Raw genomic sequence first — 18,945 nt, 5'->3', positions numbered from 1 at the left:
GCTCAAACAAATGACAGATACATGGCCACTAATTAACACTGTGTTACAGGAGACAAGGGAAGATTATAAAAAATATGCTGATCGCAAGCGATCCCCAGAAAAGGAATGGAAAGTGGGAGACAAAGTATATCTATCTACCAAGCACCTCAAGTCACCACAACCATTGAAGAAGCTAGGACCCAAGTTTGTGGGACCTTTTACAATAGAAAAAGTCATTAACCCAGTCACCTTTAGGCTACAGTTACCAAAAAACCTTAAGAGAATTCATCCCGTATTTCACTGTCGCCTTCTGAAGCCCTGCAGAGAATCACTACAGTGACACGCGACCCAGCCACCCCGCGACCCCATGAAGATTGAAGGTGAACAGCATTTTGAAGTAAAGGAAATCTTGGACACCTGAAAACACAGAGGGGAATTACAATTCTTGATTCAATGGAAACATTTTCCCAAGTTTCACTGCGAATGGGTAGCAAAGAAGCATGTGAGAGCACTGCAGCTGATCGAAGACTTTTACAAAAAATACCCAGACAAACCTAAGTAATAATATCATTAGTCTGTAAGGAGTTTGTATATATATGTGTTTTCTCTCTTTTTGATCTTTTATAGGTCTGCAACTCCAAACCCCAAACATGAGCCTTTTTTTCCAGAGGGGCGGCATGTCAGAATCCTTGCAATCAATCAACCGTCCTGCTAGTTTGCTTGTTTCTGCCCTTATTGCAGAAAGGGGGTGGGGGGAAGGATTGGAAGGGGAACCGTTAGGCACAGATGGACTGTTATCTACTTCTTAGGAATGCCCAATGTCGTACCAGTGTGAGCCAGAAGAAGACCAGTGACATGCGCAAGACAGCCTGAGAGACAGAAGGGGGGAGGGGGGATGGAAAAGGGGGTAAATTCAACTTTTGGCACTGGCGGGCTTCAGTTTCAGCAATCCTCTAGAACTGTACACTAGTCCTCAATTAACAAATTCTTCTTCGAACATATATCGATTTCAGTGGGAATTGCTTTCGTTGGGAACTGAGCAATGCAGGTTCTTACAGGTTTTTACAATAGGACAAACAGAGTGGCATATTGTATTAAAACACAAGTTTTAACATTAAAAATATATGAAAAATTAATATATTCATTCCTTTTCTTTCAGTCCCACTCCTAATAATTCCTAGCATGGAATACGTTTTATTTTTCCTTCTCTTCATAGTGTGTTAATGTCTCATTAAGCTACCTTATCACTTAATGTCAAAATATATTCCTAGCTCTTGGCTCATAGCATGTGTGCAAATCCGTACCACCCTTACAATGAAAGAATGTCACAAATACTCACTCTGAGTGTTGAGTAGGCGAGAGAAGTAACAATGGAATTCAATTTGCTGCTCACAATACTCAGAGGCATTTGCCAGGGCTGATACCTCCCCCCATGATGCATTCCAGTAGTCAACTGTGCCCAGGAAAGGCCTTTCTGGGCTGTAGCCTGTTACTTTTGTAAGCCAATGACGATTGTGACGAACAATGGTCCATGCACGGTCCTCTGGAAAGCAAAAGGGGACAGGCAACAGTTCAAACTGAGGATCTCCTCCATCTAACTCAGAAATTTCCAGATATGCCTACTTCAAATCCCAGAATTCCCAGGCAGCATGGGCATTACTCAGAATTCTGGGAGTTGATGTTCACATCTGGAGATTGCCTGAAAATTGGAATCTAGCAGATACAACAGCCTCTTCTCTTTTCTCATTCAAAACTCACAGGGGGGAGGGGAGAAATGTTTCTGAGGGCAGTTGGGTAATCTTCCCAAATTTGCTCAGAGCCAATCTCCAAATCTCTAGGAGAAAAGTTTCCAGACCACAAATAGGCCTTCTAGATAGCATTTCAATGCCTCTGAGACCAGGGGAAAGCCTAAGTTTCCATCAGTATCCATACCTCTCATGTCACAATAGACAATAAAAGGCTTGAGGGGCCCGCTGCCATCTGGATCAATGGTGTAGTTTCCAGACACTTTCCCCCTGAGTCGATAAGCTTCACAACTTTCCTTGTAAACGGCTGTGAAGGAAAGAAGGAAGTGAGAAACCCATCCACATTCAGAAGCCCTTTAAATCCTCCCTCACTCCCCCCACCAGGCTCACGAGTATGGCAGGTCTCCCCCATGTAACCCGTCAAGTCACAGATACAAGTGAAGTCATCCCAGGACTGGATGCATCGACTGCCATGTTCACACATGTTGGGGGTACACCTGGGACAACAGAAAAAGCAAGTGATCACTGGAAATTGGAACTCTTCCACCAGCGCAGATCCACGCTTTTGAGAAATGTGGCTCCTTTTTTTCTGCTCCATGTGTAGGACTCTTCAAAAAGTTTCAAACATTATAAAATGTCCAGCATCTGGCCTATTACATGTGTTATGAACTAAAATTTCCCCTATCTCACTGATTTTTAACCCACTCTCCCATTGAAGATCTAACATTAGCCATTCAACATTATCCAGATCCTGGTCTGTATGATTTCTAGTCTGATCAACCATGGGATCATTAACTATATTCTCTTGTTCTTTCTTTATTACTGAATTTGGCATCTTATTGGAAAAGGCAGTTATTCATTTATCTTTTCAAATATCATTATTAGTTTGAACTATATAAGACCTTTGTATTTCATGCTTTTGATTAGCTGAGCAAGTTTCTCTGGCCACTGTACCTTCTGTGTCAAAAGGAGCTCGATGCCACTTGGATCATATTAATCTTCCTTCTTTTCTTGTCTCAGTGTCAACTGCTCTTATATCCTCCCTTGATAACTTTGAGGCTTTAATAAAACCCCTGTTAATAGCAATCTCCTTTGAAATATCATCTCATTAACAACTGAGCTGATGACCCATTATCCAATCCAAAAGTATTCTGTTTTTGACAAGGCAGGTGCCCCCTGTAACCATCTGCCTTGAGGACAACTGTTATCCTACCACCCTAGGCATGGAGCTCCATGGAGCAGCTAAGTGCTACATAAAGAAATTCTTTAGGATTTCTACAAAACTGATACTTATTTATCTCTTACCTTTCTTTCATCTAACTCACAGCAGCACAGAAAAGGCTCCTAATTGTATTTATTCATTCTTGTCATATTTACACCCACATGTTCCTGACACATCAGCCTATGCAGGCACTGGCAAGATTGAAACTTGCTTATATTCAGCAACAGTGCCCTACATCCTATAAGATCATTCTCTGAGTTCTAACCATACTACTGCTACAAATCAGAAGTGCACAGAGGGAGCTCCTTGGATCTCTCATTCCCACCATCATTGCCAATTTAAGACCCAACTGTGCCCACCCAGGTTTCCCATTCTCACAGACATACCTATCTGTGATGCCACACACGTTGAAGTACACCTCAAAGTACTTGCCAAGCCGGTGCTGACGAACCATGTCCAACTCTATGGGCTGCCGGTCCACACTGACCATCTGCATGCATCCATGGAAAGCTGTCTGGTTGGACAAGCAGCCAGTTCGTAGTGCTGGCTTGGGGCACCCTACAGAACATCAGCCAAGCCATATATGTGCAAGAGAGAGAAATAGAGATTATGTTTACCTTAATGGATTGGAGCCATACTAATTTGTATTGAGCAAACAATGGACCTCGGAGGCCACTGATTACAATGGATTTCCTCTAAATAACCCTAAGCCCAGATCCAGACAATGAAATCAAACAAATGTTTCATGGAAGTAATACTCCACCCCCATAATTTTTAATTAATCATTAGGGTTGTGCAATGCTTTACTCTTGAATGCAAAAGGGTGTTTTAGAGCACAAGGGGTACAAATATAGCACTACCTATTTACAACTCTTTAAAGAAATGTGCTTTTTCCTAGGAACACACAACAGCATAGATTATTCCTCTCCCTTGACAGTTCAATCCTGCTCAGTTCCTCATCCTGTTTTCTATCACCCTGAAATTGTTCACATACCTTCAAACTTAACTATCCAATAATTCCAACTTACAGCTTTTAATTTAAATAAATAAATAAAAATGAAGTACTGATTCTGAGAATCTAGATTCTAAGAATCCAAATGCCAGGTTATGCAGAAGATACTAAGATATGTGGCCTGGTTGCTCTCTATATCTGGAAAGTTGTGCATCCCAGGCTTTGCAGAGGTTTTTTTGTCTCCTTTAATGCTCATCTTCAAAATCTCTACATCTACAAAGCCCACTCCTAGGCAGACAGAAACCACTGCCAATTGTAATACACCTTAGACTAGTCTTCCCTATCTGAATGCTCTTCAGATGTGTTAGATTTCAATTTTCACAGATACATCTAAAGATCACCAGGCTATGGATATCTGTTTGAGCCTTTTTCCCATAATCTATTAACAATTCACTACCTACCTCCAAAGAAGTACTGGTTCCCAGTGCGCAACTGGATGTCTCGGTCAACACGGAAGCTGGCATCATTCTGGTCATCAATAGTGATGACAGCCGAGGATTCTCGTACTATCAAGGACACTGAGTGCCAGAAACCATCATTAAGACGATATCCTGGGAATGGAAGGATACAAGAAATTAAGGACAAGTGGTAGGATTGTGAACAAGCAGTTCCTTATTTGCCAGCCCTTAAGACTTCACCCTCTCATTGAAGCCACAGGCCTTAAGGTCCATAAAGCCTGCCCCACACAAAAACTTGTTTCCTTGAGTTTGCTAGGCATTTTGCTTTTGTCTATTATAAGAAATATATATTTTAAAGACTAGCTAGAATGCACTATCCCCACCATATTTCCAAGCCAATTATTTTGCACTCTCGCCTCAAAAGAACTGCAAAGATTGTAAGTGGTATACTCAAAATAATATCCAATGGCCCTGTTTGCCAGACAAGCTTAACTATGGGGAGTTAGCATCCCATATAAATACCCTAACCCAGTCAATAGCAGAATTAACAGGGATTCATTTTAGATCCAAAGAGATCCAATTTTAGGTGGTGAAATTAATTCTCCAAGCCAGCTATAGTTTCTAAATAGGCTGAGTTTCTTTGAGAATAGCATCTCAAAGCTCATTTTATATTTCACTTCCCACAGCCACACAGGGTGTATAAAAGTGGGGCAGAAAAGTGTCAAAGTGGGTAAGACCCCCGACTCCATCTGCAAGGGCAACAACCCTAATAGGTACCACAGATTTTTTTATCTATATATAATTTTTATTAAAGAAATTTTTAAAAGAATAAAAACAATACAAATTTTGAAAGAGAAAAGGAAAGTAAAGAAAAGTAATAAATAAGTGAAAAAAGTGCAAAGAAAAAAATAGAAAAAAGAAAGAAGGGAAGGGGAAGGGGAAGGGGAAGGGGAAGGGGAAGGGGAAGGGGAAGGGGAAGGAAAAGGAGTTACAAAGAAGCAGCTTCCAGTCTTCTTAACAGCAGTTACAAGTACATTTATATTTTACCCTCTCTTTCTAAGGTTACAACATAATTTCCTTCTTTCCACCCTTTCTAATCATCAAATCCATAAATCACAAGTTTGTTTTTTTTCTTTTTTCAGCCAAAAGTCCATAATGGGTTTCCAGTCATTAATAAATGTAATTATTGTCCTTTCTCTAATCAAACAAGTCTATTTTGCCATCTCTGCTAATTGTGTCATCTTCACCAGCCATTCTTCCATTGTGGGTATTTCAGAGTCTTTCCATTTTTGTGCACATAATAATCTCACAGCAGTTATCATATAAGGCACCACAGATTTTTAACCTGTTTTTTTTTCCCCAGCATGGGAAAAATAGCAGGAAATGGCAAGCTCTCAGCCACTTTGTGCTGCACCACAATAAGTCTAATTAGCTGCATTGTGTGAACCAAGTCAATAAATCCAAAGTCGATTCAAAATCTAATTGGAGAAAACTGCTCTTCTAATTCCTAATTCAAGTAGCATTAATTTAGAAATATGCATGTAACTCAATTTCTGTTTTTCCAATTCATTCAAACATACAGCAAATTAAAAATTGTCATTGTTCCTAGAGAAGTTGTATTAAACAGTTTGTAGCAGCCTGTTCCCATCTGCTGTGCTGTAGGTGTGCTGGGACCATAACTTCCTGAATTTCTAGCCTGCACAGCCATTGTAAAAGAGTGCTCTAGAAATAAGGAGAAATTATGAGAAAATGGTTATCTAAAATATCTTGACCTTTCTTTCTCATATACCTTCATATCCATTGCACACGGCAGTAAGAGAAGCATAACTCGGAATATACAAACACTGGCTCTAGGCTAGATTGGGAAACTTTTTAAAAAAATACTAGAAGGCAGTGGCAAATCACACTCACTTTATTTTCAAAAAAACTACATGAATATATTAATGAAGTCCTCAGGATTTCAAACCTGACTTGAAAGATACTTTACCTTAATCTTTTATTTACCTTAATCTTTTCCAGTGTTTCTCCCTTAAATTACTAGTCAATTATCTATTAATGTTCTCCTACCAACAGCAGCAACCAAAAGCCTGATTAAATACAGACATCAATCATGCACCTGGTAAGCAACCAGAGAATTGTCCACATTGTCTTTCCAACCAGACTCCTCTCTTCAAACTGCATTTGTTTTAAAAAGAATAGACACAAGGTGTTCAACTAATAGTTGCAAGCTTGTCACATTTGGTTGGCTTCAAAATCTGGGTAAGGTGCATCATTCAAAAGAGCCACATGATTTATTTTCACATTATCTTTACATCATAAGAACAGCAGACCCTCCCTGACAGTGATTCACACTACTGGTTCATCAATCCAAATATTGAGGTTGGACTTAAAGAACTGGTTTTGCCATTAAGCCTTGGGTCCTGATGGTGTGGGTGAACCCACTTCTTGGTTGTGTTAACTGGGATGATTGTTAGTGTTGTAGGTTGGTTGCTCAGCCGCTATTTATGCTATTTACAATTTTGTTTTTATTCTGTTTTAATTGTTAGCCCCCAAAGTCATGTACCTGAGATCGGCAGCCATATAAAATTAATAAATAAAGTATGCACCTAGACAAAGAAAGTACTTGTTCTACAATCTAGGTACAATCCAGTTATACATTTTTAATGAATACTATATATATTATTTACTAATGCTGGCTAAATGCCTTAACTCGATACAAGCTTCAACTCTTAGTAAGGCAAGGCTGGATCTATTGGAAATATTAGGAGCTTAAAATAGAAAGATATTTGTTTCCTTTTTTAAGTTTCTCATGAAGCTAATCTTGCATCTTTTCTCTAGGGTAAAAATGGAAACCTATAACTCAACTCAAGGCAAGGTTATTGTTATGTCTAGAATAGCTTTGCTGAATTCACCTCAAAACCTGAGGTTTCAGAAATTCTATAACTTCCCAAACTCTAGCTGTCTACCATACAACATTATACCCTTTAATAATAAAGGAAAGAAAAGAAAAGAAAAACATCTTCTCAACCTAAACTAAGTGTGGGAAGCTTGCATGTTTGCCTGACATTTTGAGTTAGCCAGTGGATCACAAATTGTTTTCCAGTATCCTAATTGTCCAAGATACCTTTAATTTGAAGATGATGTGGTAACCTCCTTGAAGAAAAAGGGACTGAAATGTCCCATTTCTACCCTTATCTTGGCATTGCTCTACTATAAATGGGCACGTCCCAAGTCACACCAGCTCCTATTCACGTCCATAATTATTCTATTCATCCCGTAGGACATCTAGGAAGCACCTGCTTAAGATCCTGCCTCCTTGTGAAAGGAGGAGGACACAGGCTAGAAATCAGGCCCCTCACTATGAAATATGCTGCCACCAGAAATATCCTCGGCACCCTTGCTCCTGGCCTTCAACAAACTTCTTAAAGCTTTTCTTTTTAGGTGGGCTTTTAACAAACTTTAATGCTAGTGATAATGACATCTTATTTTATTTTGATTGTACTATATTTATTATTTTTGACTTTTCTATTGGGGTCATTACTGCTTACTGCCCACTGTTCACTGCACTATGACTGGGCTGGTATAAACATATAATTAATTGATAAATACAATTTTAACCATATTGCCACTGAATTTCAGCAGGAAAATCTCTATTTGGCAGATAGTTTAGAGGCTAGGAATTGTTATCTTCTGCATGCAGAGACACCGCAGACTAGGTTCCATTCTTATATTGGAATTTTCATACCAGAAACTGACCTGCTGGAAGTTGGCCAAAGTTTGCATGTTTGGGGGGCACAAATGAGCACCACGCACTGCCCACTCTGACCTAAACCACCAAAAGAAAGAACCACCAAAAGAGCTTGAGAGCTTTTTATTACTGGAGGAGCAGATAATTACCTTTTCAATAAAATGAACATTATGCTTCTCAACCTTGGCAACTTTAATATGCTGGCTGGGGAATTCTGGGAGTTGAGTCCATACATCTTAAAATTGTAAAGATTGAGAAACCCTGATTTAGCCAAGCCATCTTTTAATATATTGCCTTTCAATTTTATTAACACCAAACAAGCCTTTATTTCAAAACAGCCACCTCAAGGTAACTCTTCAACATCCAGACCTCAGAGATTCTTCCCCGTTCCAACTGACTCCATCAGGCAGACACCCCCTACTCCCAGTAACTTTTTATTCACTACCATTAACACCAGGGGAAGCTGGCCTTTGGAATGAATCACATAAAGGCATCTCAAGCCCTGCTGGCAGCCACCATCTCCTCTCTTTCAAAGCATAGCCTGCCCAGCCTCTGATATACCAATTAGTTGTGGAGCAGATATCCATTGGTGAGAAGGTGAAATTAGCATGGGAACACCTGAGGCCAACTACTACCTTTGGACAGGAGAGGAGGCAAGACTAACATACTTATTAGCCTGTGCTGAAAGCCAGCAGAAATATCAGGAAGGCAACATTACAACTACAGCTTTCTCCATCATTAGCCCTATACTGCCACCAGATCCAACAGTGAGGGTGGGGCGGAGAATATGCCCAGGTAAGAAAGCTTCCCTGCACCAAGGAGAGTTACAGCTTGTTACTAAACTGGAAAAAACCATCTCTGCCTTAGATCACTCATTTTTCTTGTCCTCGGGCAAGAAGCAAGCAGTCAAACAAGCTGTAATCCACCTCCAAGTGGAACCAACACTACCAACCTTCCTCTTCCCCTCTCCCACAGGGCACCTAGCACCCTTCCAACATTAAGAACATGGTCTACCTTGGAGCCTTACCTTGGAGCCCTTTTACTAACCTTAAACCTAACCATCTTCTCTTCACTGCTTACCTGCTGCAAATTCCAGCTTCTTGGTTTGGGTCTTGGTTTTGGGCTGAGCAATTGTGACATTGACTTGTCCATCACTCAGCACCATCTCAAGCCAGCCTAGGTCATCAGCAAAGGATGTGTACATAAGCAGCCCCACAACATCCCATGTGCGGAAGCTGAAGCTGACTGCCAGTGTAGCGCGCCGAGGATATCCGGGCACCTGCAAGAAGTTGTTGACCCCAGCAAAGGTAAAGGGGAACAAGAGGTTGTCCCGACAGAAATGGCCCACATGACCCTGCAACAAATAAAGAGACAGTGAAGAGAACACAGTTGCAATCACAGAGGAAAGCAAAAGCAAAGGAAGGTGGCATTAGAAAGACAGTCCATTAAGGCAGGGCCACATGCATTTGCTCCCATATCCACATGCCTTATATGTGGTGGACAATCTGCTGCCTGAAGCCCCATAGAAGTCTTGGCCACCAAAAAGGTCTCTATCAGGCTCCCTCCTTTAGCTAGCTCTGGAAACATTCCAGAGACTCCACACAGCACAGTAAGCAAGGAATCTTTCTTTTACATTAAGACAGAAGACACTACTGCCTTATTGCCTTCTGGCAGATGAGGTTTCAGCCCCTTCTTATATTTTCTTTTTCATGCTTAGCATTAAGTGGCAGTTGGCTATTGACATATCCAGCATTCTTGACCAGGGAAAGCATAGCTCCCAACGTATCTGTCAAGCAGTCCTCGGAATGACAGAGAGCCCCATCCACTTTTCCCACTAGCCAGCTGGATCATCCTGATCATCTAACCAATAGGAACTGGACTGTTTGATTGCTGCTGCCATCAGTATCAAAAGAGGAAGCAGTCTGGTCCCCATCTGCCAACTCACCCACTCACTAGATCACTGGTTTGCTAACAGCAGTAAGAATTTGTCAATTTACAGTGAGTAGTTGGGAGGGAAGAGGGAGGGAGATGATGAAGCGTGTGAGGCAGTGTGAAAGTGTATGGGGCCACACACACACACATATTACACATGCAAAATTGGTATGCATACATGTGCATCCCCCAGTTCATCAGCCTGTAAAAAACTCCACAGGTGAGCGATGTTATGAGGCATTCAATTCTGCACATTATAAAATCTTTGCTTCGTTTTAAAATAGAGGGACTTATCCCAACCGAACTATTACTGCATGCTGAGAACATGGGAACAATACCATGTGAAGTCTTGGAAACAGAGGAGCTTAATAAAAAGGCCAAGAAAGATTTCTCAGAGTTGGGGAGCAATTTCAGTTCCTTCAAAACATTTAGGCTTAGCACGGATCCACAGCAGAACTCAAATAATGCATGCAAAACACATACATTTCTGCCAGAAAACTGGATCCATCAGACTCTTCTTTGAACTGTCATCTGGCAGTAACTATTCCATCAAGGTACAGCAAACAAAGGTGGGAAGTAGGACCACTCTATCATCCTGAGCTGTTGGTTAGCAAATGTTAGAAAAACTACTATTTAACTATAAGAATTGGTGCCTGAATTTGTTTTTCTTTTTTCTTTTATTCTTTTTATATATCTTTTAGACTGTAAGTCAGCAGACAAGTGCCCCTTCACTTTAACTGATTGTGTTTGGTACTCTAGCAGTCTTTTTCATTGAAGAGTGGAGTAAAAATACTTTAAAAATAAATAATAAAATATGATTCCAGTCTCTCCACAACATGAACCCTTTGATATTTTGCTGACTTTCTCCACATACATTCATCAGTTCAATCTGAACTTTCCAATTTTGTTTCCCGTTTCTTACCAAGTGGAAACATCAGGACTGCTTTCATAACATCAGTTTTCCTAGAGGAGATTATACTGGAGCTTCCTTTCCAGGAACAGGTATGAAAAATCAATTCACTTACAATCAAATAAGAACAGAAAAACAGGTGTGCAGGTGGCAGCAGGATTGATGACAGGACAAAAGCAACATCAGCGGAAACTGCTTCTGGACACACTCAGCAGAGATTAGCGATTGCTGGGTAAGGACCTGCCTCCAACTACAACAGAGCCAGTTTATCTCTCCATTGTCACTGACCAGCTTTTCCCAACTTGGATACCCTCCAGATGTGTGGAGTTCAACTTTCCAGAGTGGCTGGGGAATTCTGAGAGCTGAAGTCCACATATCTGAAGGGTTTCCAAGTTGGGAAGGCTGCCATAGATCCTAGACCGATCCTATATTAATTCTTACCTCAAACCGGATGGAGGGATGCCGACGTCTTGCTAAATTGGTAATAAAGACCAGGTTGTAGGCAATGTTTTCCAGACAGCCACGGAAGTTCGGCCTATAGACAAGACGCTGTTTCTCATAGTTTCTCACTCCTCCAAAGAAGACCTGCAGAAAACAGAAGACAATACCTCAGCTGGGAGCCAATTAAGTTTCTGATTTTTAATGAAGAAATTTTTAAATTTCTAATTTTAATTTTAACTATGTGGCCATAGTGAAACACAGAGAATGTAGGGTTAAAGGTCATTACAGTTCCCAGCAGACACCAACTTCATGGAAAAGTAGAAAGGAACATTTCGGCTGGTTTCAAATTTCATATCTCCGATCAGCATTATCACAGGTATAAATTCTTCCAAAGCACATCACCTCTGTGTCTAGGTCAAGCTGCTCAAATTCCCCATTGAGACGGAATTGCAGAACCTCCCCATCCAGGCTGAAGTTGACATATTTTCTATAGCGATCAAGGCGAAATTGGTGCCAATGTTGGTCATCCAAAAGGCTCCCCAACTTCATTGTTGTCTCCCCTCCACTGGTGTTTAATGAGCTGTTACCTGACAGCAGAAACACATATAAAAAAGCATTAGAGATAAGGTCAACAAAATATTAGATTTTGTCTGATTCATTATGAGGATAGACATTCTCAGATTAGATAACCATTTATTGTGATTGATGATTCTTACCACATCGGCTGCCTTTGTTAATTACTGAATGTTGATTTGATTTTAATAGTGTTTTAAAAGGGTTAAACTGACATAAGATCATCTTTACATGGAGTACTAATTAATGTTATTTTGAAAATCCTACTTCAGTTTTAAACAGCTTGTAAATCTCCTTTCTATTTCTTTTTTTGTTCCTTTAATTTCTTTTTCTCTTTTTCTTGGTTACATCTTCAAATATCTGTTCAAACAAAAGAAAAAGAAACTGGGGCAAGTCATTTCTAAGACTTTGCCATTTACTGTATGTCTAAAAAGTTCATTAAACCAACATATGTTTGCAGAATAGAATGGGCAGTATTTAGAGATAAGCATATCATTTTACAACTTTGGACACCAAAACATGTGCTAGCTAACTAACTGAAGTACGGTGCACGGTAGTTCAGTGCCAATGTTCTGTAAACAGACCTTCCTAAATTTCAGCACCTTTGCCCTAATACAAAGCAGGAGGTGTTTAGAGCAGACCTGATCAAGTAGCCACTTCATTCTGTCTGCTTTTAGCACCAAAAAACACTCATATTTTTGCTGTCTGCATGCATAAATTTGGCTGATTTGAATATTGTGAATGAGACAATCAATATTTCTGCCTAACTAACCTGATCAATATTCAGAGATTAATGGCAGTCTAAGAGGAAATTAATTTGCTTTTGCTGCACATGGGAATGGAGACACAGGTCATCCCCTGTTGGGCAGTATAAACCAGGTGCCTATCAGTATCAGTAAAAGGAGAAGCCAGAGACCTGGCTGGATGCTCAACATGCACTGGCTGTGAGAAAAAAGGGCAGAGGTTACAAAACCTCCTGACACAATTTCCTTCTCTCCTTTCTCCGGTAGTACATGGCTCCCAGATTTATTTTATTTATTTATTTATATGTCACATTTATATAGCTGCCCATCTAGACAAAGTGACTCTGGGCGGTATACAACAATTAAATAAAATAACAAGTGGATAAAAACAAGCATTATAAAAAGATAAAAAGTGATTATTAAAATAAAAACATTATCAAAAATTTTAAATATCAATTACAGTGGAGCCATCTAAGAATTGTCTCCGGTTCCCAACCCCCCCCCCCGAGACCCAATGACACAACCAGGTCTTGAGGGACTTCCTAAGCGACAGCAGGAAAGGGGTGAGCCTAACTTTAGGAGGGAGAACGTTCCACAAGGATGGGGCCACAGCAGAGAAGGCCCGTCTCCTGGGACCCACCAAATGCAAGTCCCTGGCCGATGGAATGCATAGCATACCTTCCCTGCCAGATCTAATTGGATAGGCTGATCTAATCGTGGAGCAGTGGTCTCTGAAGTAACCCAGCCCCATGCCATGAAGGGCTTTAAAAGTCAAAACCAGCACCTTGAATTGGACCGGAAGCAAACCAGCAGCAACTCACAAAGCAGAAGTATAATATGTGCTCTTCTAGGAGCGCATATAACTGATTCCCTTCCTACATGCAATGGCATTGCCACACGCTGGTTGTGGGGACGTTTTCTTCCCCTCCTTGATTAGCGCTTGCTTAAAGTTATTTTTCACCCCCTCCACCCTGCCTTTTGGCCCTCCTCCGACATCTGACATTAAAAAGAGGAATTGTGCTAAATCATGTCTTTAAATAGGCTGTCACAGTTAAATGGCTTGAACACGCTGGGGTTCATACTGCCTGATTCTATTGCTATAAAGGAGCAGGCAATAAGTCACATGTTGGCTTAATGTATTATCTTCTGCACAGCAACCTTCACCTGAACACCTGTGCTAGACCTAGCAGGTAGGAGGTGCTTTATCCCCCAACTTGAGCAAAAGCCTTAGACCAGGTAGCCAGAAAACAATTCATTTCTAATCCTTCATCCATGCCATATTCAAAGGAGGTAAAAGGCTAAGTTAACCTAGCATCTTCTTCCCTGGAAGGACAGTAAGCCTTCAGGGAATTCTCAGAATGCCCTTTAGAGCCTGGGATGAAACCAATTATAAACTCTATACTGAGCTACACCCAAGTTAAGCCCCTTAGCATACCTTCTTTTCTTTAAGTACCACCAATAAAATCATGGCCTTACTTCTACTTATTCAAACTCCTAACTCATTGTTCTGAATATTCATTTCAGTGGAATGACAAAGAGTGAAATGTCCTTTTAGTATCTATCCCGCCTTTACTTTGAACCTTTACATTGAATCCCACCCTGGATCCTCCAGGTGTATTGGTACTCCCAAAAATCCCATTCAAAGTTTCCAAATGGCAATATTAGCTGGAAATTCTTCGGACTTGCTCATGTTACCAATTACACCAACATTTTTCACTCCTCTTCTGGCATATTAGCAAAGAGCCTGGCAGCTCCCAAGCACATGCTTCTTCCTTCTGATCTCACCAAGACTTATGCTCAGAACTAGCTGGGCCTGCTGCAGTTCCACACTGATGTAGTCTCCCTGGGATCCTGCCGCATACATTAAGATGCCCTCGCGCTCCATTGTCTTGAAGTTGAACCCAATGATGTCTTCAGTGGAGCGGACTTTTTTGCTGCGAAACTGGTAAGAAATGGCATCATCCCCATCAAAATATAAGATATCAGAATCTGCAGGAAAAAGCCAAAGTACAGTTGTTGCAAGTCAAATCATTTCCCCAAGTGTCCCCCAGCTCACCATAACCAACACAATCCCAAATGAGATCACTCGCATCTTGGTCAATGCTAAGTTTCCATGTCTGAAACTCCTGAAGGGGCCGAGGTCAGGAATCAAGTTTTTCTTGTCCTCTGCCATGCAACAGTTTCCTGAGCCCCAGTTGCTCCTACTTACCAGGCCCCACCCTGACCAAAACACTCCACCTGGGGGAAAAAACCCTTGGAAACAAGTTCTTTTCCTCCTTTTTTTTTTTTTTTTACTCTCACAGCTTAAGAAGGAAAAATGGAGAAAGAAATGTGTAAATTATATTTCCCCCTCATAACAAAAGGCTGAATAAATGTCTCAGTATTTTCTCCAAGGATACTTTTGCACCTCTGCCATAATGGCAAAGACTGATCTGTTTCATGTATTATTTTAGATACCCTCTCCCTAAGTGGATATTGTATAAACAGGAAGACAAGCACTTCAAATTCCACTCGCATCCCACTCACGCCCCCCATTATCCTTTTTCTGAAAAGAGAAAGGGAAAAAGAATAACTTTTGCCTTATACCTTCCACATTTCCAGGCATTCTATACTTCAGCTAAAGGAAGTTATTCTCAGCAGAATCACTTACCGTAATAGCAGCCATAAAGGCCAACCCGTAAGCCAATAGTGCCGTGTGGATTCCAAGCCACAGGAATGATCCGGAGGTAGCGAGCCAAAATGGGGTAATGCAGGTCATGACTGACCACACCACTAGAATTTACATTGCCAAAAAATGTCTAGGTGAGAAAGAAGAAAAGCAAGAGTTGGAAATGCTACTCAGGATGTGGCTGTTAAGAATGCTTGGGCTTTTAATACAGCATAAATATGAGATCTTGGATTTCACAAATGAGGGGAGACACAGGGGACCAACAAGAAATAAGAAACAACTCATATATTTCACATTGCAAGTCTGAGGTTCAGTTTCTACCATCCCAGTTATAGAAGATTTGGATAGTCACTTGGGGAAGGGCTTCTGCCAAGCTTTTATAGCCAGATGGAGTATAATATACAATAATGAGATAGAAGAAATAAATTCTTGCTTTACGGTATCTCCTTACATTCTTCATTCCCATCACAAAAGTCTCACACAGCTTCTAAAATAAGTTTTCAATATGTATTAGATGTATTACAGCAAAGAAACAACAACAACTGAATGTATTTTGGGTTGAATAACTTATTTTAATAGGTACTGGGTGCAGCAAAAAAAGGCAAAAAGGATCCATCTTTCAATCATTGTCTCTTTCTTCTGAAAACATATCAAGCAGCCAATTATGGCTTCATTTGAACTCAATTTGCTTTGAGAGGATTAATCCTCTCTCTGTCTCTGTCTGCATGCATGCACACACCTGCAAAAAAACCCTGTTTCAAGATGACAGATATAAATAGAATACATATCTATAAAAGCAATTAAAGGATGCAAGCCATTCTGAATAGAGTTAAAATCTAGCAGCGCTCATATATAATACTAAACAAGGATTTTTAAAACTATAGCTTGTTGAACCACCTATAGTGGACTGCCTCATAATCACATTAAGCCAAAGCCAGTTCGTGTTAGGGATTAGTGCAATATGAGAACTGGAGTGCGTAACCTTTGATCTGTAACCAGCCATCTCCCATTCTGAAGAAGAACCAGATGCAGTGATGATGGGCAATTAACCTAACCATACCTCCTCTCCTTCCCTCCACTGTTCTCCCCTTGCCATTCTTTTCTTCCTTGCCCAGTTATTTGTCAAAATATAGTTAATTCAATTGTCTTAATGATTAAATTAGTTCAATTTATCATTCCAATTTATCATAGCTTTCCTGATGTATCATTTACTCATAAATGAGTACTTTATTAAAGGCTTAGTATGATGCATCACTATGGAGTACTCAACAAACCATAATTCAAAATTCCCAGCAAAATGTTGCACATGATTCTCCCTCTGCAAAAGCAGAAGTGAAAGCTTCCAAATGCCTCTTCTTGCCTGCACAAAGTAATGCAGTAGGAAGCACATGAATCTGAACTCACTGTGGACTGTTTCTGCTAAAACAGGAAGATCAAAGTCTTCTTTCCCACAAGAATAAGTGTTCCATCCTGAATCATATGCCCCTGGTGAATTGGGCAGAAGCACGTTATAGGCAGAATGGAGCAAAACGAAGTGAGATGATCCTTCCTTTCTCTTCCCTTTGACTGAGTTCTTATATCAAGCAAAGCCATAGAGTTTAATCACATTTTGCTGAATAAATCGTGTTTGGCTGGCTTCATATAACACCAGGCTATAAACCATGGCTGAGAAACTGCAATTGTTGGTTTGCACAAAATGCTAAGCTAATGTTAGTGCATGCCTGGGATCTACACCTAAAATAGCAGAGGGACCTAAATATGTTAATTGGTAGGTCCATGAACACTTTTTCCTGAGTTTTTCAGAAGGATTGGGAGTCTCTCTCTCGCGCGCACACACACACCCTATGTTAAGCCTATTTTACAACTTGTATTACAGTTTCTATGTTTACTATTTCAAATTGATGGGAAACCATGTCATTAATTTGTGATCAATGTAGTTGGAAAGCCTGGTCTGGAGCGACATATAGACCTGGAGCCTTAATTTGCCCACCTTGCACTAAATAAAATAAACTATATTATATTTTGATGGATTTGCAAACTTTGTAGTGAAATGTGATTCTAATCAGTGAAGAATTGCCTATATTGCAAGAGAAAGAACCCAGGGGGGAAAAAAACCCAGAAAGAGTAGGCTGGGCTTTCTTATAGGGAAAGCAGACTAAGATTACCTCACTGTGGCATAAACATGCCCCAACAACCACTTTCTTATTGCATCCTTATGTCAGTGCCTTCATCTGATTCCCAAGTGAGATCAGAGGCAAACATAAATCATCCTTAACGGTACATATGTTATAGTATTTCACCCTTATTAAAACAGGCTTTGCATGGATACAATCTGACATACTTCTGTCAGTGGCACAGTCGGACAATCCCACAAGGGGCCCAGCACCTATTGGCCCCTTTAGGCAGCTGTGGGCATGATCCCTCCTCTCCAGACCCTGAATACTGTATTCCAGAATCATTCCACTTTGGGCAGCATGAGACTCTGGTTCTTTCAAATTGGCCTCACTCCCCTGTACATGCCTGATCTCTGAAGCAATCCCCAGCCCAGGGAGCTGTGAGCCAGCCTAGACACTAATTAATTGTTGGTGGTAGCAGGGAGGGGAGAAGGGCTACATAGGAAGCAGGAGATGGAGAGTCATCCCTGCACCTGTCAACTGTAGACCAGGATGCTTTTCAATGCTGGTTTAGCACTCTTGTAGAACAGAAATAAATCCATGTTCAAAAGAACCCCAACTATTAGGTGATATCAGCTAGTAGTCAGGACCTTTCTGAACAAGGGTTTAGTGCTCTGCTAACATAGTGCCAAAACTGTGCTCAGCTCGTTTTGAATTTGATTTTAGTGCTTGTCTAGAAGAGCGCTAGATCTATGTTCAAAACCAGCCAGCCCATCAGCTGATACACAACCATACACAACCATACTAAACCAGAGTGAGTTTGGCCGATGTATCAAAGCTCACCTCCTCCTGAGGACTAGCCCCAGCAGCATCCCATGTTAAAAAGAGGAACTGATGGGTATTTTCCTGTCATCTGGTGATGTTTGGTAGAAGGGAGGGAAACAAAATTAGGAAATCCACCAATCGCTGTCCTGCACGCTGCAAATAAGGACAGCATCATGTGCCAGCATTCTGCCTATGACAAAATAGGGTGCACCAACTGTAAATAATTTATTTAATATAATTATTGTAAATACACTACATTCTTTTTTAATTATTATAATTTTCATTAGAACTTTTCAATACAAGTATAAAAATTAAAGGAAAATAAGTAAAAAAAGAAGATAGGAAAAAAGGAAAGAAATGAAATGAAAAAAAGAAAGAAAACATAGAATTGTGATTTCTGCTCTTCTTTCTATCAAGTAATTGCCATCTTACTCTTTCCCCTCTCTCTTTAACCCTTTTTAATTGCCAAATCCATAAATCATCAGTTCAGTCTTTTCTTCTTTCAACAAAAAGTCCATGTAAGGCTTCCAGTCTTTTTTTTTTTTTAATACAAAAGTCTCTATCATTTTTTCCCTGACCAGACAGGTCAGTTTTGCCATTTCTGCAAGCTCCATCAATGTTATAATCCAATCTTC

General features: G+C 40.4%; 1 protein-coding gene across 1 annotated transcript in view; it reads right to left on the bottom strand.

Annotated features, from left to right (window-relative positions):
- CNTNAP1 (contactin associated protein 1) overlaps nt 1-18,945 on the bottom strand; it is a 49,630-nt gene that overhangs the window by 17,527 nt on the left and 13,158 nt on the right. The window contains exons 4-13 of the mRNA XM_007431991.4: nt 15,354-15,501; nt 14,489-14,692; nt 11,790-11,974; nt 11,388-11,531; nt 9,185-9,458; nt 4,360-4,509; nt 3,333-3,504; nt 2,115-2,221; nt 1,912-2,031; nt 1,319-1,522 (exon numbers count right to left, since the gene is read on the bottom strand). Of these exons, the coding sequence (XP_007432053.1) occupies nt 1,319-1,522; nt 1,912-2,031; nt 2,115-2,221; nt 3,333-3,504; nt 4,360-4,509; nt 9,185-9,458; nt 11,388-11,531; nt 11,790-11,974; nt 14,489-14,692; nt 15,354-15,501 (1,708 nt within the window). The remainder of the gene's footprint in view (nt 1-1,318; nt 1,523-1,911; nt 2,032-2,114; nt 2,222-3,332; nt 3,505-4,359; nt 4,510-9,184; nt 9,459-11,387; nt 11,532-11,789; nt 11,975-14,488; nt 14,693-15,353; nt 15,502-18,945) is intronic.

Source organism: Python bivittatus, unplaced genomic scaffold (assembly GCF_059951505.1).
Source record: "Python bivittatus isolate LINGU-HERP-01145 unplaced genomic scaffold, Pbiv_v1 ctg000410_np1212, whole genome shotgun sequence".
NCBI lineage: Eukaryota > Metazoa > Chordata > Lepidosauria > Squamata > Pythonidae > Python > Python bivittatus.
Note: the sequence above shows the minus strand (reverse complement) of the source record. Positions and strands in the feature narration are given on the sequence as shown.